Source organism: Leiobunum rupestre, chromosome 7 (genome assembly GCF_980474605.1).
Source record: "Leiobunum rupestre chromosome 7, qqLeiRupe1.1.hap1, whole genome shotgun sequence".
NCBI classification, from domain to species: Eukaryota; Metazoa; Arthropoda; class Arachnida; order Opiliones; family Sclerosomatidae; genus Leiobunum; species Leiobunum rupestre.
Window position 1 is genome coordinate 36,322,361 of NC_143390.1, and position 21,925 is coordinate 36,344,285.

At 37.8% G+C, this 21,925-nt stretch overlaps 1 protein-coding gene across 1 annotated transcript in view; it reads left to right on the forward strand.

The window, feature by feature from the left end:
* LOC149936125 (neuroglobin-like) overlaps nucleotides 1–21,925 on the forward strand; it is a 56,750-nt gene that overhangs the window by 32,339 nt on the left and 2,486 nt on the right. The window contains exons 2-4 of the mRNA XM_090153967.1: nucleotides 8,531–8,725; nucleotides 13,082–13,297; nucleotides 13,835–14,066. Of these exons, the coding sequence (XP_090010093.1) occupies nucleotides 13,107–13,297; nucleotides 13,835–14,066 (423 nt within the window). The 5' untranslated portion in view covers nucleotides 8,531–8,725; nucleotides 13,082–13,106. The remainder of the gene's footprint in view (nucleotides 1–8,530; nucleotides 8,726–13,081; nucleotides 13,298–13,834; nucleotides 14,067–21,925) is intronic.

The following is a 21,925-nucleotide window of genomic DNA, read 5'->3' on the forward strand; positions in this document are numbered from 1 at the left end:
AAAAAATAAATTTTTAGACTTGAAAGATTACGAAGTAAATCAGTAATACCCTCTTCAGACTAGGCTTAAATAAAAGTTATCGTTTGAAGGAGTGGGCATTAATCTCAACCAAATTTAAATATATATATCTATATATATATATATATCGGCGTTGCTTTTAGATTGAATTTCTAAATTTCCAAGTGAACTTCAAAATTAAAAAAATACTTTCCGGAAAGTTGTCTTCTAAAAATATGTACTGAATTAGGAAATCCGGGATTTTTCCAATTTCTTGTATTTTCTAGATTTCTTATTTTTCCTAAAACGTTTTGATTTGTTACCTAGATTTTTTTATTTGTTTCCTAGTTTTTTGATTTGTTTCCTAGATTTTTCCTGGATTGCTTGATTTCTTTCCTAGATTTAACCAAAAATTCATATCGGATTTGATTTTGGAGCTTTCGTGAAAATACTACATGAATTTTGTTGTAGTCAAGTCATCAGGTACAACAAACATTAGAATTCACAGAAAATCACAGAAATGTCTATAAAATCAGTAAAAATCAAAGCAAAACTTAGAAACCACGAGAAAGTTGTGTTACGCATTGTAACCCGGCCACCTGAATTAAAGGCTTTAAAAGTTGCTTGATGACTTAGGCCTAAGGTGGTGCCTTTGGGTATTAGCCTAGCTGATTATTATTATTATTATTTTAAATCAAGAGTAATCAGGGGAAACTTTTGAATATTTGTGAAAAATCAATAGAGTTCACAGAAAAATGTTACAAAATCATATGTACAAAAGATTTTCTACTAACTAGCCTACTCATTCCTGTCATACCAGATGAAAGTCATCTAGATTCGTTTGTGAACTACTTTTTTGAGAGAGTGCGGGAGAACTTTTCCATATAATCCGATTAATCGCTGAACAACTATTTAGCAAACGACATAAAATCTGCCTCGACAAAAGTTTGGATAGGCTTATTTTACAAAAACAAAACCCCTTTGGGTGAAGCGTGTTTCGAGAACTTTAGGTAAGCCAAGTTTACAGCTATACAAAGCACTCTATTCAGTCCAACAAGAACCCGAGTTGAACTTGATCCAACGAAATAAATCGCGTTGAAGCGGCCTTTTTCTCGAGCCAGGAACCATCTATTAATAATGTGGCATTTTGGAAATCCAGACGAAATCCCGGAGTGAAACAATAGCAAATCAGCGAGGCTCTCACTTTCTCAAGCCCCTTTCAAAGACGACCTACTACAAAATCAATGTCTCGCCCTTCTTGCTTGGCTGGCGAAACTGGGCTGGGATGAATCCGTGCCGGGTAATAAATTGTTTCCGGTAATAGAGTAGAAGAAAGCATTACGCGAGCAATGGGCGTTGAAATCTTCGTCCAACGAGTTCGTCCGTCTACCGCGAGCGCGGACCGAAGAGAGCTTCATGTAGACGTCTCTCTTCGGCTCGCGCTAGTTCCTCCCGTCTCCTACAGCAAACCGGGCTTTCGCCGTCGCGGAGACTTAGAGAAATAGGTGATGAATTCGTCGCGAGGCTGGGACGACCACTCACCCATAATAAACGCGAGTCGGAAACCAAACCGAACTCATATTCGAGACGGCAGGAGGGTGAAGTCGGTGTCTCATTCTTAAGGAGCGAACTGTCAAATGAGGTGGCGAATTAATTCTGCCATTAAACAGATGTTGCCGAAGATAATATCCGTTGCTCTTGAGAACGAGGGCATCCCAACCTTTGGCAACGCGCTCATACTTTATTCGCTGATTATCGCGCCTCGAAGATATAATGCTCCAATAAATTACGACGAAAAATCAAATAGATTTGACTTGGAATGTTTGCGGGTCACGCGACGAAATATTAGCGACCCTTTCCATCGAACGATTGTCGCTAATTGTCATAAAATGTCGTAATACGTGATGAAATTAATAGTTACTACATTCGGATGGTTATACGAAATGGTACTGACAATCATTACGATTCATCTAACTTACCAGCATGGCATACGGTGTTGCTCGTCACGTACCTTTGCAGTGGAGTGGCGGAGTCAAGAACTAATTAACGCTAGGAAGAACATGGAACCAGCCCAGTTCTTCATTCCATGTACTTCTACCAATTTTTTTTTAAGATTTAATATACTCAGCTGCCGCCCTCTATTGAGCAAGTTATAGTTTTTAAATATGGCAACTGTCTCGAAGAACAGTTGTAACAAATCTTACGAGATTATTCGCAGTAATTTACTTTTATTGGAAAAAAATATCGCAAAATCAAATTTAAATCAATTAGAAAAGTTTTTAAATGAGGAAAAGTATTTAAAGACGATAATAATGTCAGCTTTAAAGAATACCGTATTCCAACCAAGGCAAAGCGCTTCTTCTGTAAATATTTGTGCAATTATTGCAATATCATATTTTGAAAAGTTAGTGGAGTGTTTGTGGGAAAATTGTAAGGTTACAAAATACTTTATTTTTAATCAAATGTATCCTTAGTAAGGATACATTTGATTAAGGATTCCTTACTGTTTGCTGGTGTTACACTAAGCCTTGGATCCTGAGTAATTTTGGGAAAGAATTAATGTTCTTTCCTGGTTATAACAATAGCGTAGCTTCCCGAATTTAAATCAGTTAAACCCGAGTTAACTATCGCTGTATCAATTAACTTTTGAACTAAATTCGCGTTCAATAGAAACGTTGGTTCATCTACTTTCCCGGGCATTTTTATTTATGAAAAATGTTTTGTATTTCGCACAAGTGATGGCGGTGTAGACTTAAAAGCAAGATGGAGCTTGAAATGGGGCAGGGAATCGGTATAACAGCATAACAGCGTAGCTCAATGTTACGTTCCCAAGTTCTTCCTAGCGTTAATTAGTTCTTGGCGGAGTGGTTAGCACTTTCGCCTCGCAGCAAGAGGAGCTTGATTCGATCCTCCGAACTACTCCTGCGTTATAAAGGCTTTTCCTGTTAGAGTAGAAAGCTAGGAAGCCTTGCCACCACCCTCCTACACAGTATAACCCGGCCACCTTCGAAAAAGGCCTAAGGTGGTGCCTTGGGAAAATGTATCCCGTAAAAGTTTCAAAAAACATTTTGGGAAGACAAAATAGTTTCGCACAATGATCGTTATCAGGAATCCATACCTCTACTTGGAATGCTTATACTGGCGTATCGCGTATGGTAAGATCACTCTGACGGCTTTGGCCCCGCCTACGATAGAGAAAATCCCCTTTGCGCGCGCTCCCATCTCACGTTGTTGTTTGTTAATTTAACATAGGGACGTCAAAAAAACCATCAACCAAATTGAGACGAAAATCTGCCGCGATAAGCATTCCAAGTAGAGGTATGGATTCCTGCCGATATACATTAATCTTCTAATAATAAGAAAATTATGGTTTATCAATAGGTAAATATCTAATTTTCGCGGGGAAATTCATGGTCAACGGACAACCCTGCGAGGGTACAAGTTTCATTTTAAAAGCCTAGATGGATCCTTTTCTCGTAGGATATATTTTTGAAACTTTCTTGGTATCATCCATTGTTCTAACCAGAAAATTCCTACTAAATCGAATAACACTTAACGGCCGTTAACGTTTAGATCAGCGGTTCCCAAAAATTGTTCCACAGGGGTTCCATCTTTGTTTGTGTCAAGAGTCTTTTAAAATAAGTAAAAAAATGAGCAGGGGTTCCGGCAAAATTAGGTGGATAATTTAGGGTTCCATAGCAAAAAAAATTGGGACTATTTCCAAAAAACCATATTTTGTAGTAAAAATATTTGTGGGGGGGGGGGCAGAGGCCGCTGGTTTAGATAACTAGCAAAATAGTCAATTAGTAAGACTCTACTCGGAAAAGGATGTCTTTCTCCCAACTATTTGTCCACAGTCGTCCCTGATAAACGTTCCCTGGAAAGCGTAACTCTCTCCCAATCATCGGACTGACCCCGATCCGTGAAAAATGGAACGCAAACTTTGGAAAGGGCAAAAGCCAAAATGGAAGTATAGCAATAAAGGTATCTTTTCCCCCCGCAAAGTTTTCTCTGTGAATTTTTGGCTGTCGCGTAGCGGTAGAAGGGACGGAAGAGGCTGAGAGCGTGTAAGAGGTTTCCGCGTGAGAATGTGACCCCGGGGGAATATTAAATAGAAAAAAGATTCCAGAAGAGAAGCTCTATTTCTGGCTGCTCTTCGTAATAATCCAGCTGCCTTTAGGGCGTCGATGCGTGGGCACTCGCCCCCTTCGCCGACGCTTTATCGCGTTTGATTTGGGCTGAGAGTTACTTCCAACGGAAGAAGAAAACGATTTCCCGAGGTCATCGCGTGGAGAGGAACCGCGCACCCGATCCCTCACGCCGACAAAAACTAAAACAGATTATCCTGGTTGGTGAAAAATAAAATGCCTAATTTAAGCCATTAAACCCCCTCCCCTCAAGGGGCTAAACATGAGTGTTGGTTTGCGGGCTACCACCAAATTATACACAGGGTGAAAGCCTCAGCCGTGGTCCAGCCTCGGTACTTCTCCTAGTACAACAGAGTGCTGCGGGTGGAACATTTCTACAGGCGCTGCCTCAGCTACTTAATCCGTTATTTAATTATCCAGCTAGAATTTCTACAAATTCTAGCTGGATGTTACTAGATCTTTATTTTAATTTTCAGTTTTAAATCGTCGTCTGCTATCGTGGAAACCAAGTGCGTAACTTTGTTCTTACCAAAATTAGTTAACCGATAATTAAATAACGGGTTAAATGGCCGAAGCAGCGCCTGTAGAAGTGTTCCACCCGCAAAACTCTGGTGTACTAGGAGAAGTACCGAGGCTGGACCACGGCTGAGGCTTCCACCCTGTATTTTTGGTTGCTTTTGGGCTGGTACATCCAAAATCGACACACCTGTTCTGTTTAGTAACCGTATTGGCCGCAGATTAAAAATATCGTAGATTTTTCTAAAATAAAATCGCCAATATTATATTGTTATTACCTTTATTTGTTTCATATTAGAATTTTTACAATTTGTGAAAAAATGACTTGTAGACCCTGACACTTATGACGCAGTTATAAAATGAAATCGGCAATAGATTAATAAATTAAAAAAAGCAGTAGATTTTCAACAACAATACATTTTTAATTAAAAGAATCCGTTGTTTCATCATAACGATAAAAGATAATATGTGCTCATCAACCTGTTTGCTTCATGATTCCAGGAAGAAAAACCACGCCTCGCTATCTTTCCTCCTGTAATTTTGATCCTTTTGTCCGTGTAGGTGGAGAATATCTTCAGGGTATCATGATAATAATTTTATCAAAAATTGTTTTCTCAAGTTAACATACTTTTATTCTTAGATAACGATATTTTAGCCGTTCAATTAAATCTAAAAATCTGAACTATCTCTATTCCAGCATATATACTGGCTGGGCGCGCTGATATAGTATTTATATCAACGTGGCCCAGTGATATATATGGAAGAGGGGTCGTAAGTTCTGGATAACATCCCATAAAACACACGGACGTGTTCAAACATTAGACGGATTCCACGAAGGATGGCAAAGGGGGGCGCGCAAAAGATCGCATTAGAAGTCATAAATATGATTTACGAGCGTCAGTTCTTCCCCCCGCCCCTCAGCTTGGCTTCTGGTTGAAGTTTATACTGCGGACACCCAAAGCAGTTTTCAAACAGAGAACTCCATCCATAGTGAAATTTAGTATTTATTATTTCTCATTTTGCCATTGGACCGAAACTTTTCCCAAACTTGGTTCGGATTATTTTTTTTTTTTGGTTTTTAAAGCGACGTTTTTTTTAGATTAAACTTTCTTTAGAAATGGACGAACTGCTGTTTACAAATACCAGAAGTATGTAAAATATATCTTAAGACAGAAGTATTCATCTTTCAAAATATGTTTTAGAAGAAATACATAATATTACGTTACATTTCTGAAACAAAAAAGTTTAATGTTGTAAGTCCATGATTAGTCTAATATTGTTTGCAATTTTAAATAAAACGGCATTTTCACCTCACTTTTTCGAATCTAGAAGTAAATCTAAACATCAAGACTAGCTTTAAACTGATTAACAATGTAACACTATTAATGTTTTGTAGTATGTTTACTGTAATTAGACGTTTTATATCGGTAAAAAGTTTAAAAAAATTAAAAACCCTCAAAAAATAATTTATGTTTAAATTTTTTATTTTTCTGATTTGCGGAAAATATTTTGCAATTCGGAAAATTCATTCATTAATATTTATTTTAAATATTTTTTGAGAGTGATTTATAAAATATTTAAAAAACGTAAAATTTGTTACAACCATTTAAGAATGTTAAAGCCAATTTCAACTTTTTTTGTTTTAAGTCAATTTGAAAATATCTGAAATATATTTTATCCGATAAATACGATATTTTGGGCAGAATGTTTAGAATTTTTATCCTGGCATTTATATAATACATAAAATAAATCATAACGCACGCCTTAAAGAAAATAACAAATATTATGATCATCGAAAGTTCCACAAAAAAATTCCGAAACTTTAAAAGCGTTTTTTCGTCCGCGAATTGGTTCCTGTAACATTATTTTGGAGCTTAAGTCGTCTCGAAGACGCGTCTTAATGGAGAAAGCGCAACGTTTTTTTATATACATTCAATTTTTTTCATTTTTTTTCTCTTAATGTATATTTTAAAACTATCTCTGCACTCCGGCAAGATATTTTTAGAGATCATATTTAAAGAAAATTTTCGGGCGATAAAAATGTAACCCATGGGGGGAAGTCGTCACCAAAGGATGTCTTTATCTAGAAACCGTTTCCAGAAATCCTCGATGCTTTCCCATAAAGAAGTGAAGATATTTTGGATCTAAAGGGGTGAACGCTTCTGAAACTTGCCAGGGTAGTATGTCACAAGCACAAAGGGAGGCGCTGTTGTCGCGAAATCTAATATACGATTTATTCGAATTCGTGTTTACTTCCGTTTTGCGTTACGAAATTATGACACGATTAAATTAACCAATCATTTGATAATATTACGTTGGAGTATTACCAGGAAATTATATACGCATACACTTGGAATGTCTAAGAGAGAGCAAAGTGGCCCTGGTGATTCTCATAGAAATGGGCGGGGTATAGGTTTTTTTAAAATAGCACCGCCCATTACGCGATAGGCTTTGTTTAAGCCCCGCCCATTACGTGATAGGCTTTGTTTAAGCCCCGCCCCTTACGCGATAGGCTTTGTTTAAGCCCCGCCCCTTACGCGATAGGCGTTGTGTAAGCCCCGCCCATTACGCGATTGTCATTGTGTAAGCCCCGCCCATTACGTGATAGGCGTTGTTAGAGCCCTGCCCGTTTCTATCACAATCATCAAGGCCACACAGAGATCTCGCTTAGACATTCCAAGTGTACACATACGTAATTTCCTAATATTGCGGTTTACGCCTGCTAGGTATATCTTCACCCGTGATATTTGCCTCGATTGTCGGCTCAGATGCCCTCTCGGGATTCGCGGAAGGTGATGCAACAACCTTTGACATTTATAAACTGGTCTAACCTGACCTTTGTAAAGGAAATTCTATTTCATTGGACCTCTTTCAGATTGGACAACTCCAAAAAGAGTGTTATAAAATGCTTCGTTCTTTTTGAATTTAAAAACCTTTTTATACACGTAATTATTTTTTCCATAATTAATTATCCATCTGTAACTGAGATACTCTGTTTAACCCCTGCTTTTAAAGGGATGTCTTCGATAAATATTTATTTATTTATTAGCAGTCGCTAGGTCACTAAGCCCCAGAAAATGGGTAGAAAACCACTATACATTTTTAACCGAAAAAGAACACAACTTTAAACGTATTATAAATTGACAAAACGGTAAAATTATTGACAAACGTTAAATTTATTCCCCACAATTTTAAAATCAATTAAAATTGACGCTAAACTTTTCTTTTTTTGAGATTAGTTTGCGGAAGAGGGGGGGGGGGACGAAAAACCTCAGATGTTAAAAATGATGGAAGTCTCGTAAACCCCCCGGACCTGATCCTTAAAAAATGGAAATCGCCAAGAAAGCCTTTTCTTCAATCGACCTTCCTTTGGGGCATTTTTTATCAATCCTCCCAGAAGGATAATTTAAAAATCAATATTAAACAATGCACCGAAAAATTCTTCTAAGCCGAAATGAAAAACGCTTAGCTAAACACTCTATATAAACCCAGGCGTCGAACTTTTTCGGCTCACCGGAATAAAAATCAGTCTGCTAAAAATTGATCCTTAGGTTAATGGCTTAACAGTTCGGCCAAAGTAGGGAGGACGGGTAAAGTCGGCGTGTTTCGCGCGAGGGATCGTCAACAAACGCCTAGACGGGGGGCTTCCCAATCTACGCCTTTATTTTGCTCGGTAAAGCTGCTAAGAGCAATTATTATTAAGGACGAGAGACGGTGCCACCGCCCTCTGGTGGCGTAAACCGCTTTTGGCATTTTCATATTAAATTCGTCGGCTGCTCGATTAATCACTTTTAAAAACCGCGCTGGGGGGATCGAGAGTGCCAGGCTTCAACTTAACGCTATCAAATTTTTCTCTCTGTGTATCTCAGAATCCTCGCTCCAGAAATCGAAGCAAGAACGACATCCCGGAAGTCGGACAAAAGATCGGCGGGAGAAGTGCCAGAAAGGGATCGGTGGGCCCAAGCGATGAGGCGGCCGGCCCAGGCGAAGCCGCAAGACCGAAGGCGCCATCTACATGTCCTGAATTAAAATATTTTTCACTCGCCAGACCGACAATATTGACGGTGAGATATTCGTCTTGTTTTTTACTCTTTTTAAATTTATGATATATCAGTATTGATTCTGTAAGGTGTCGCTAAGATGAAAGGAAGGTGGCGTCTTGCCTTTTACCGTACTGTCAGGTTACATTTCGTCTCGTACGTTTATTTGAAATGTTTAGGAGATTCTAGTATACAGGGTGTTTCAAAAGGTAATGTAAAAATGTTAAGAAGTTGTAAGAGTTGAGCAGTATGCCTGTTTTTTCCCCATTTTCCTACGATGAGTTAAAAGAACGCCAGAGAGCTTCAAAGTGTGGCCTACTAGCCCCTGGAGGTAGGCTGCAACAAGCAGCAGGGAAACGCGAACATTAAGGTTTGGGTTCATGTGATAGGTAAAAAAGGACTTTGTAAACCAATCGAGGTAACCAGCGTAAAAAAGTAAACTTAAACAGTATTTAATACCCTGCTTGTTGCAGCCTACTTCCAGGGGCTTGTAGGCCACACTTTGAAGCTCTGGCGCTCTTTTAACTCATCGTAGGAAAAGGGGGAAAAAACAGGCATACTTCTCAACTCACCCCCTACAACTCCTTAAAAAATTTCTTCACCTTAGAAACACCCTGTATAACGTTAATAATTCAATAATCGTTATAAATCATGATACTTTTAGTTGCCATATTCGCCGCAAATTTTTATTCTATAGGAAAAAACATGGGTGACGTTGTATGACGTGCTCTATAGTAGTGTGTTGAAAAATGTATATCGTAAGCTGGTAGCGTAGGGAACAGGTCAAAATCAGCCACCTTTAGAGATCTTATCTTGCATCAGAAGCGGATAAAACGTTATCAGTCATATCATTTTGAAGGGGGTTGCTTGAGGATAAAACCAGTAATGATATATTACTGGATAAAGGTATTTAGAGATTCTTGAACCACCAACAATATTACAAAAAAAATAAGTGACGCCAATTAAAAGCATTATTTCACAAAAACATTTCTTTTGGTAAATATTTGTACATTTTACTGTTTAGTTACCAAAACCCCCCGTTAAAATTATCCATGTTTTCATTTTTAAAATACAAAATTTATTGCGTTTTTGGGTTACGTAAAATTTAAAAAATAGTGAAAACTGAAGTATAAACTTTATAATATAACCCAAAAATATACAACAACAGAAATAATAACCATTTTTTAAAGTGGAAATAAAACATTTTGGTGTTAACTTAAAAATAATTTGTCGACAGTATTTTTCAATTTGAAGCATTTCTTTTAGGAATATTTATATAGCGTTTTTTAGATTATTAGCCTAGACGTGGAGATTTGGGCTATGATTGGATTTAATTATTTTCAAGTTGCATTCAAGAGTTCTTAAACATATTTTCTGGAAATTGTACTTGAATGTCAGACCCTCGCTTAGACTTAACGTAAGTACACGGAAATGATCTCGGACAATGAAAAGACAAGTAAAACAGGAGTACAGGATGGTTGGGCTTGACAGGAATTGTTTAAAGGTGCGCTCACCCGCCTGCTTAAGCTTAGGACGTTAAATATTGTCTCGCGCCTAAATTGGTCAACGAGCCGGGGTCCTTGAAGAATAATTAGCGTCCCGACCAGCAACAGTTAGAACAATGGCCTCAAAGGCGAGTGATTTACGGGATGAACTTGGCCCCAAAGTGTTCGATGAGCTGGGCCGGCTCCAGACGTCTCTCAAACAGTCTAGACTCCGCTTCACAGAGAGATAGTCGGAGTGAAGCCATCTTCAGCCGAACAAACTGTCAGAAACAGATTCCGCGACAAAAATTAACAAAAACAACGAAAATATTAATTAACAACCTATTGTATTACAAACAATAATTTTAATAATAATAATAATTTATTGGAATCTTCAAGATGTCTGGTACAGGATTAGAAGGCCAACTTTTAGGCCGAGTTTTTGATGTAAATTAGTTATAGGAAAAATAACAAAAAATAAAAAGAACAAAATAAAGAAAAGAATAAATTGGCTTATACAAGCATTAATTGAAAATTTAGATAAAGCACCGAGGAATTTAAAAACTATTAACTATAATTTACATTCGTATTATTTCAAAACATAGGCTTTAGCCCGAGGGGTCGGACATTTACCAAAATCCCGTACACTTTGTCTAAAATCGCAAATCTTTCAACTATCTCTATGGTAAATTAACATGGAAATCCCAAAATCACTTCAAAAAGTAATGATAAAATCGCCAAAATCTCTACGAAATCACGAAATCCCGTACAAAATAATGGCAAGTGTCCGACCCCTCGCTTTAGCCTCTTTTTAAAAAAATGAGAGTCCATTACTGGGCGATATATTTAATTTGTTAAATTTTTCTGTCGAATTGCAGAATACTGAGTTAAGTTTCGCAGTGGCAAACGGTACTTCGACTATATAATTAGTGCGTGTAAAATATTTGGATATCGTACTAAATTTGAAGGGGTTATAGCTAGATTAAGCTCAGAAAACGGTCTTAAGCTAAATTTTGAACCCCAATAGACGCATTCACATATTGCCTACAGGGAAATATGCAAAAAGGGGGCGAAATCCACCCGAGGTACCTTCCCATTTATTAATGCTTGAGGTAGATGGCGACACTATAAAGTTTATGAAAAATAAACTTTTTTAAAAAGTTATTAATTAATTACTAAATTATAGTACTTTAAATTCTTATAAAAAATATATAATTTTTGTAATTTAAATAAACAATTAATTTTAACAGTAGTTAACACTCTCCGCCATAGATGGCACTATAATACAATTTTACCTATCCAATCAGGGAAGAGAATTTTGTATTTTAAATCTCGACAAAACCGTTCCCCACTAAAAACTGAAAACTTTCAACAAATCGTTGAAAATCAAATTTATGACGTCTAGTTGCTATCAGAGCGCCATCTACTAAAAAATAACGCCATCACCTCGTTACCTCGGATGAATTTTACCCCTTTAAAGTCGTCTTTGCCCGTTAAAAATTGTAAATTTCTCTATTTAATTCGGTTTTCAAGAAAATTAAGCTAAATTGACGATGAAAGCTACCGTCTTTAGTTGATATTTCGAAATAACGGTTGAAAAAGCCATCGATGAGCGTAAGAAACAATTTCGGTGGCGCACACGGTATGATCAAGGTTGCCCAGTGGCGTCACCAGGATTTCAAAACTGGCGGCGCTTAAGCGATAAGCACTGGTCAGGGGCGTCCCATTAAGTGATATGGGGGAGGGGGGCTCTCCCAAAAGGGTTTGGAAAGTTGAAACATCGAGGCTGACTAGGAAAAATGAAGTTTTTGATGAGCATTTTTAAGGAAGCATTTCAAAGAAAATTTTCGCCAAGTGAATTGAAAAAATTCTGAATTTAGGGAGGCGCTTTACGGAACTTTTAGGTGGCGCTTCAGAAATGTTACAGGTGGCTCAAGCGCCGCCTAAAACAGCCTAGTGACGCCACTGAGGTTGCCCACCGAAAATTACTTAACCGGCCAAAAAAGACAGCAGTGTTGCCAGATTCAGATTATTTTAAAATGCATCAAGTTAAACATTTTATAATAGTATTTTCCAGAAAGTACAGTTAATTATTACTAAGAATTTCTGATTATGAATTTGTTGCGTCAAAAAAACCCGTAATATTTTACAATCTTACGTTATTCTAATTAATCATTTTAATGAAAAACCCGTAATATTTTACAATCTTACGTTATTCTAATTAATCATTTTAATGAAAAACCCGTAATATTTTACAATCTTACGTTATTTTAATTAATCATTTTAATGAAAAACCCGTAATATTTTACAATCTTACGTTATTCTAATTAATCATTTTAATGAAAAACCCGTAATATTTTACAATCTTACGTTATTCTAATTAATCATTTTAATGAAAAACCCGTAATATTTTACAATAAATGTCGCGGAAATTACGACATTTTTCCATCTTAATTTCGTCTCACTTTATAACATTATTATACAAACATAAATCGAGGGTTTAGCGAGAAACTAAGAAGGGTGAAATTTCCTCTGTCTAATATATACGCGTACAATCTGCCGGCAGATTGTCTAGGCCAGAAGAAGCGGTAGATACGCGGGAAATTAAAAATTTCTATAAACGGTAATATCCGCTGCTTGGCGTTTCTCCAGCGTACACTGGCTGAACTATCACAACGAGAGCCTCCTCGAAGCGCGTAAGACAAGACTTCCCTTCCACCAGGCTCGCCACTCCGAGTCGCGCACGCGGATTGAGAGACAGAGAGATAGAGAATGTCTCGGGTGGTTCGCGACCACTCGTCGGTGGCGCTTCGAGACGGAAGTGCACCCGACAAATCATTATCGGCGATCGGCCAATATTGAACGGCGCGTTTTTAATTCCGACTTCGAATTGCAGAAGAACTAACGGACGAAACGAGAGGATGGGCAAAGGACATTCGAAGAATAAGAAGAACGGGGCCGCCTCCAACAGCGCCGCCTTGACCGAGCCCCCGGCCCCCGCCGCCACCGACCCCAGACTTCCCCTCAACGCCCGACAGAAGTTCAGCATCACCAAATCGTGGAAGGGTATCGCTCGGGCCATGGAGCCCACGGGTGTCGATATGTTCGTCAGGTATTTACTATTTACTATTCGTGCCCTTTCTCGAATCCCAATGACTATTATAGGAAGTAGAGATCGGCTCTGTACGATAGGCTCGTACTAAACCTAAATCTAACGTCCGTAAAGCGCGAACGGGCTGTACTCCGAAGAGTAATCAATTTGAAGGCGCACTCCGGTGTTTACAACATCCAGCGACGGCCAGATGAAGAGGCGTTTTGGCTGCCGGCCAAATCAATAGGAAACGCAAAGAGAGTCCGTGAACCACAATAATTACCCTTAAATTGATAGGACTACGCCATTCGCCTCTCGACGACTATATCTCCCCCAATATAGGCCTAATCGCTCGTCAAACTCTCGGAAAGAAGGCAGATAGCAACGACTCCCGAGACTCGACCGGGAAACGGTTCTCCGAGCGTTAATTACGAATACCGATCACCCGCGCTCTAATTAACGATCGATCTTTAGATAGAACTTCGAACGAGTAGCGCCGTAACGAAGAAAAGCGACTGATACCTGACACGTACTGACGCCCTGTCAACCCGTCCTTAGGTTATTCAAGGAGAATGAAGAGTTGTTGGAACTGTTCGAGAAGTTCCAGGAGTTGAAGTCGCAGGAAGCGCAGCGGGAGAGCATGGAGTTGGCCGAACACGCCAACGTCGTCATGAACACGCTGGACGAGAGCATCAGTTCGCTGGACAATGTCGACTACTTCATCGACTACCTCAAGCAAGTCGGAAAAATGCACCGGAGGGTGCCCGGCTTCAAAAAGGAATACTTCTGGGTCAGTGCTTTCACTTTTTTCACCTAATAATAAACGTTCAATTTAACGCGTTATTTGTGACACCAAAGGACATGGGCGGATTAACATGGGAAAATCCCCTCCTAACGATTTTGGTTAAATTTTGTGCAGGTGCTTAATATATCAATGTAAGAATTAATGCAAAGTTTTGGATTTGACAAAATGTGTTTTCAAGAGATACAGGTCCAAGTAATTTTCGCATTTTCCTTATATTTTCAATGGGAAAATGGGAACAATCACACATCCGGTGATATATCGAAACCGACCTAAAAGATTTTGACTAAATTACAAACACTGCCTCCAAATATCATGAGCAACATCCTTGAGTAGTTTTATATTCAGGAGATGAGCGGTTTTAGATATATCACCGGATGTATCAGCCGCTTTGAAGCGCCTCAAGAATTCTGTTCAACTATCACTGCGAATTGGGGCTTAGGAGACAGTACGTGCGAGAAAGTTAGGTTAGGCTTAGCTCATAAATTTTTTAAGGTTAGAAATGAAATGGATTCCAATGAATTTGATTAAAAAACCTCAGTCATACGCGGCTTACTGGTTATTTTTACTTAACACAATGGTTAATTACCATTACTTAAACTTTTAAAGGCCCAATTTCAAAAATAAAAGGTCGAAAACTTACTAAGCCTAATCATTTAACCGACAACAAAGGCGCCATTTTGTCCAAATTGAACAAAAATTAGCCGTGATTTTCCTATTCCCAGTATTCACGTGTGCTTTTTAAAGCCTAAACAGATTCTTCCCTTTAGATTCTTGGCCCATGGTTAATACTAACCACATATAATTTTAATATAACAAATATTATGTACCATGATTGCGTAGGCACGCGGAGTTTCGGAATTCGGAAATATTTTGTTCAAATTTCGAGGCTTTGACTATAATAGTTTTTTGACCCCCTCTATTGTTTTTACGTTATCAGATCAGCCTGTACCTTATCCATGAATATCAGGGTGCAACCATTGTTCACGCAGATTTGGTTTATTAAAATCCAAGTAATTCCATAACTATTTTAGTATCTGTCCCTTCTAATGAGTTCAACTGGCTTTCGTATAATGCATATAGGCCTAATACTTAATTTTATTCACGCATCTAAATAATATCCGAGTAAATTTAACATTAAAGGCTTTGAGAGAATAACATTTAAAATGCGTAATTTTCAATTACTAGACGAGCAAGAATGCTTTGACTTGAAAATCACCGTTAATACTGGTAAAGGCAGGGATTTTTCAGCTTCCGCCGGAAGTATATAATCCGCTAGATGAAGTGATTCCTCCGAAATAATATTAGATCAGAGTTAGTTTATATACAGTGTGTTATGGATAAGTATGTTAAAAATTCAAGGGTGTGTTCTATGGGTTAAATGAGTTAAAAATGTCTGTGAACATGGTTTCTAAAATGCTTCATTTCAGAGACATTCATGAGCTTTCAAAAATCAACCCCAAAAACTTGTTATTATTCCCTGAATCAATTTATCTTCATGAAATGATCAGTTGTTTTTTATCAGAGAAATGATAAAATTTATAACAAGTGTCAAAAGTGCGCTTTTAGAAGTAAGATAAGTTTGACAATTGATACAAGATATTGCTGAAACGAAGCACTTTAAGACATTTTTTTTCTCATTGGGACCCATAGAACACGCCTTTGCACTTTTGAAACACTTGACCGTGACACCCTATATGTGGTATTCACGAGAAGATGGCGGCCATTGCTTTAAGGTATATAGTTATGGGGGAAAGGTGGATGACACTAGCCTTCCACTACAGCGACGATGACGTCACGAGAATACACCCTATATATTGTCTGACACAATAATGATCTACGAGCAATAAAGGACCTTGACCAAATTATTAATTTAATAGAAACATTTTCGTAATCAAAAATCAAATTACCTTACCAATATAGATCATTGTCATTAGTTCTGCATTAATTCTGCTTAAAACAATATGTAACCAAAGAATAATTATTAGACAAAAAACGTTGATTTTTCAATGTAAACTAACACGTTGATTTTACCTTTGTGAGCTCATAGCTATCGACTCAAAAATTTACTTAAAAATTCAACGCATTTTTCCTAAATGAGACGGCTATTCTTTGGAGATTGATAACTGAAATAGTCCGACCAGAAAAGCTTTTATTTCTAGAATGGAAGGGTACGTTTTAAATAAATAAAGGTATAGTGATCCCAATAGCGAGTAGAATTATTATTATTTTTAAAGGTAGAGTAGACTTAAACATTCTTAAAGATATAGTGACCACAAATATTTTTAAAGGTATAGTGAAGCGAAATATTCTTAAGAACTATAGGGACCCCAAATATTCTTAAGGGCTATAGTGACCCTTTTTAAAGGCTATAGTGACCCTTTTTAAAGGCTATAGTGACCCTTCCAAAGGGCTATAGTGACCCTTTTTAAAGGCTATAGTGACCCTTTTTAAAGGCTATAGTGACCCTTTTTAAAGGGCTATAGTGACCCTTCCAAAGGGCTATAGTGACCCTTTTTAAAGGCTATAGTGACCTTTCCAAAGGGCTATAGTGACCCTTTTTAAAGGCTATAGTAACCCTTCCAAAGGGCTATAGTAACCCTTCCAAAGGGCTATAGTGACCCTTCCAAAGGGCTATAGTGACCCTTCTTAAGGGCTATAGTGACCCTTCTTAAGGGCTATAGTGACCCTTCTTAAGGGCTATAGTGACCCTTCTTAAGGGCTATAGTGACCCTTTTTAAAGGCTATAGTGACCCTTTTTAAAGGCTATAGTGACCCTTTTTAAAGGCTATAGTGACCCTTTTTAAAGGCTATAGTGACCCTTTTTAAAGGCTATAGTGACCCTTTTTAAAGGCTATAGTGACCCTTCCAAAGGGCTATAGTGACCCTTTTTAAAGGCTATAGTAACCCTTCCAAAGGGCTATAGTAACCCTTCCAAAGGGCTATAGTGACCCTTCCAAAGGGCTATAGTGACCCTTCCAAAGGGCTATAGTGACCCTTCTTAAGGGCTATAGTGACCCTTCCAAAGGGCTATAGTGACCCTTCTTAAGGGCTATAGTGACCCTTCTTAAGGTTTATAGTGACCCTTCTTAAGGGCTATAGTGACCCTTCTTAAGGGCTATAGTGACCCTTCTTAAGGTTTATAGTGACCCTTCTTAAGGGCTATAGTGACCCTTCTTAAGGGCTATAGTGACCCTTCTTAAGGTTTATAGTGACCCTTCTTAAGGGCTATAGTGACCCTTCTTAAGGGATATAGCGACCCTTCTTAAGGGCTATAGTGACCCTTCTTAAGGGATATAGCGACCCTTCTTAAGGGCTATAGCGACCCTTCTTAAGGGCTATAGCGACCCTTCTTAAGGGCTATAGCGACCCTTCTTAAGGGCTATAGCGACCCTTCTTAAGGGCTATAGCGACCCTTCTTAAGGGCTATAGCGACCCTTCTTAAGGGCTATAGCGACCCTTCTTAAGGGCTATAGCGACCCTTCTTAAGGGCTATAGTGACCCTTCTTAAGGGCTATAGCGACCCTTCTTAAGGGCTATAGTGACCCTTCTTAAGGGCTATAGTGACAATTCTTAAGGTTTATAGTGACCCTTCTTAAGGGCTATAGTGACAATTCTTAAGGTTTATAGTGACCCTTCTTAAGGGCTATAGTGACAATTCTTAAGGGCTATAGTGACCCTTCTTAAGGTTTATAGTGACCCTTCTTAAGGGCTATAGTGACCCTTCTTAAGGGCTATAGTGACCCTTCTTAAGGGCTATAGTGACCCTTCTTAAGGGCTATAGTGACCCTTCTTAAGGGCTATAGTGACCCTTCTTAAGGGATATAGCGACCCTTCTTAAGGGCTATAGCGACCCTTCTTAAGGGATATAGCGACCCTTCTTAAGGGCTATAGCGACCCTTCTTAAGGGCTATAGCGACCCTTCTTAAGGGCTATAGTGACCCTTCTTAAGGGCTATAGTGACCCTTCTTAAGGGCTATAGTGACCCTTCTTAAGGGCTATAGTGACCCTTCTTAAGGTTTATAGTGACCCTTCTTAAGGGCTATAGTGACCCTTCTTAAGGGCTATAGTGACCCTTCTTAAGGGCTATAGTGACCCTTCTTAAGGGCTATAGTGACCCTTCTTAAGGGCTATAGTGACCCTTCTTAAGGGCTATAGTGACCCTTCTTAAGGGCTATAGTGACCCTTCTTAAGGGCTATAGTGACCCTTCTTAAGGTTTATAGTGACCCTTCTTAAGGGCTATAGTGACCCTTCTTAAGGGCTATAGTGACCCTTCTTAAGGTTTATAGTGACCCTTCTTAAGGGCTATAGTGACCCTTCTTAAGGGCTATAGTGACCCTTCTTAAGGGCTATAGTGACCCTTCTTAAGGTTTATAGTGACCCTTCTTAAGGGCTATAGTGACCCTTCTTAAGGGCTATAGTGACCCTTCTTAAGGGCTATAGTGACCCTTCTTAAGGGCTATAGTGACCCTTCTTAAGGTTTATAGTGTCCATTCTTAAGGGCTATAGTGACCCTTCTTAAGGGCTATAGTGACCCTTCTTAAGGTTTATAGTGTCCATTCTTAAGGGCTATAGTGTCCATTCTTAAGGGCTATAGTGACCATTCTTAAGGTTTATAGTGTCCATTCTTAAGGGCTATAGTGACCATTCTTAAGGTTTATAGTGACCATTCTTAAGGTTTATAGTGTCCATTCTTAAGGTTTATAGTTTCCATTCTTAAGGGCTATAGTGACCATTCTTAAGGTTTATAGTGACCATTCTTAAGGTTTATAGTGACCATTCTTAAGGTTTATAGTGTCCATTCTTAAGGGCTATAGTGACCATTCTTAAGGGCTATAGTGACCATTCTTAAGGGCTATAGTGACCATTCTTAAGGTTTATAGTGACCATTCTTAAGGGCTATAGTGACCCGAAACATTCTTAAGGGTTATTGTGATCCCAAATATTCTTAAGGGCTATAGTGACCCCAAATATTTTTCAGGGCTATAGTGACCCCAAATATTCTTAAGGGCTATAGGGACCCCAAATATTCTTAAGGGCTATAGGGACCCCAAATATTCTTAAGGGCTATAGTGACCCGAAACATTCTTAAGGGTTATTGTGATCCCAAATGTTCTTAAGGGTTATAGTGACCCCAAATATTCTTAAATGTATAGTGGTCAAGGAAATTTCTTAAAGGTATAGTGATCATGGAAATTTCTTAAAGGTATAGTGATCATGGAAATTTCTTAAAGGTATAGTGATCATGGAAATTTCTTAAAGGTATAGTGGTCAAGGAAATTTCTTAAAGGTATAGTGATCATGGAAATTTCTTAAAGGTATAGTGATCATGGAAATTTCTTAAAGGTATAGTGATCATGGAAATTTCTTAAAGGTATAGTGATCATGGAAATTAAATAGTGAACCCAAAAGATCTTAAAGGTATAGTCAACCCAAAAGATCTTAAAGGTATATAGTGAACCCAAAAGATCTTGAAGGTATTGTTAATCCAAAAGATCTTAAGGGTATAGTGAACTCAAAAATCTTAAAGGCATATTATTTATAATTAATTTAAATTATATACTCCAAATATTTTGTTATGATTCAAAGTTTTTATGAAAATGGATAATTTCGACTTATCCTAATGCTTATTCTATTATACTTTCACTTTGTAATTTTAATGGTGAATTTATGTAAATTGATTTTTGACAGCTATATGTAAAGATTTAACTTATTACACGTTGGTTGGTAGTTGGTACTCCGTGATCAAAGAGGTTTTAAAATGAAAATTGAAAGCTTTAACTCCAGGATTAAAATAGTTTTATTATGAAAATAATTGAATCTCAGCTACTTCAGTCGGGGCAACTTGGTCACTTCATTTATGCTAAATTCAAATATTAAATCACTTAAAGTAGTTTTTCTAAGCGTCCTTTAGTTATTTTCCTTAGTTAATGAAAGCCTCATCCTCAATAAAGACTTTATTATCGGTCGGTGATATCATCAATTTTACATGTAAGTTAAAAATTAATAATTTCAAAGGAATAAAAAGAGTTTCATTTCGTACGTTGCATTTATAACGTTTTTCGAAAAAAATTGAATTATAAAATAATATTTGGAATAGGCAATTGAAGATTATAAATGCACTTCAACACAATATGACCAGAAAGAAGATTCTTTCACAGGGGTAACGCCATTAGATGTCGATTTTTAAACAACCGAAGTCTTATAAGATGGCGCCAGCGCTCTGAAAGCTAAAATTTCTAATTTATACAAAAATAGCGAAAAATATTAATTTACTTTTATTAGTAATCGTAGTGTGCCTATGTTTTCCTGAGTTCAACTTTGGTTTATGTTTTTACACAAAATATCCTTTAAAATAGTGTTAGAAGTAGGTTTTTGTAATTAATCAGTAAGTCTTAATTCCTTTCTCATCCAAACTAATGACGTTGGCGCCATCTCTTTAGCCAGGTTCTTACAAATAAAATCGCTTCGTTTAAGATAACTAGTTTTCAAAACCAGCGTGAGAAATTACTTCGTGTTGGTTCGGGTAGCAAATCGTCTTGGTCGGTTCGCTTAGAATCGCTTCAAAACTACATGGCTGGGAATTAAAATTGGTCATATTTTCAAATATAACGCAAATAAAATTTTAACTAATGTCAAATAATATTACAGTATGTTTAGTAAACATGATTAAATGATTGTTTTGCGAAAAAAAATTGTATTTTCAAAATTCTGGTCATAATAGTTCTTTTAATAAAATAACCTTGGCCATCTTGTTGAAATGTCCCCCCCCCCCCCCCGCTTCAGCTGTGGATCCGTTTTCTCTCCCACTAAAGAGTTTATGAACTCATTCTTAGGCTTTGGCTGAACTATTCCAGGGCAACATTTCAACAAGTTGGGCAAGCGTAAAGACATTTTATAAAATCAACTATTTGAAATGAATATAAGCGAACTGGGGTGAAGCGATTTCGCACGTGTGAACCAAGAAATTATCGTCGGCGCGGCGGTCAAAACTGACATTCAAACGACCTAAGCTGGATTTTAAGCTCTAGTGGGACCCTGGCTTTAGAAATAAAAGCATTACCATTAAACCTTTAACAGGGTTATTCAACTTTAGTAAATTATATTACGACGCTATGCCAGTAATAGAAACGGGTGCCGCGCAAGAAGTCAGACTTCCCACCGTGCCCTCTTTTGTAGATAAATAGAAGCTCGTGGAAAAAAAATAAGAAAACAATGTTGAGTCGACTAATTATGATAACAGTTTATAATAAAATGTATTTACATTTATAATTTAAAAATCAATGATTTCTGTTAATATTTATTTAGAATAAAGGCTATTTTTACTCGTTGTAAATAGCCTAGATGGCGCTCCTATACAATGACGATAAAAGAGGAGGAATTTGGGGAAAGGAAGTCTGACTTATGGGCGCCATTCGTAAGCTTCCGTAATCCAACCTGTTAAAGTTAAATAACCCTGCCTCTAGGGAATTCTCTTTAAAGTAAACTTCTAATGGCTCTAAATGTTTGTTTCCCTGTAGGTATTTTCTGAATCGGTCTGTGGTCGATTGTTTAAACAGCTGCCCAGCGTGATAGCTAGGCACAACGCCCCCCCCCCCCCCCCTCTCTTCGCCAAACCAATTGTTTTATAAAAGCATTGAAACCAGATGGCAGTCTTCAATGCGCCAAAGCTGCTTCTTGCGTTACTCGGTGACAATGGCGGTAAATTATAGCTCGTTTAATAGGGCTGTGACTAGTGACTTAACTTGGCAATATTTTCCAATTTAAATTTGCCCATAGCTCGTATATACTCAGTTACGGGTTAGGAAATGAAAAATATCTAGTGCATTTGGCTCGGACGAATTTC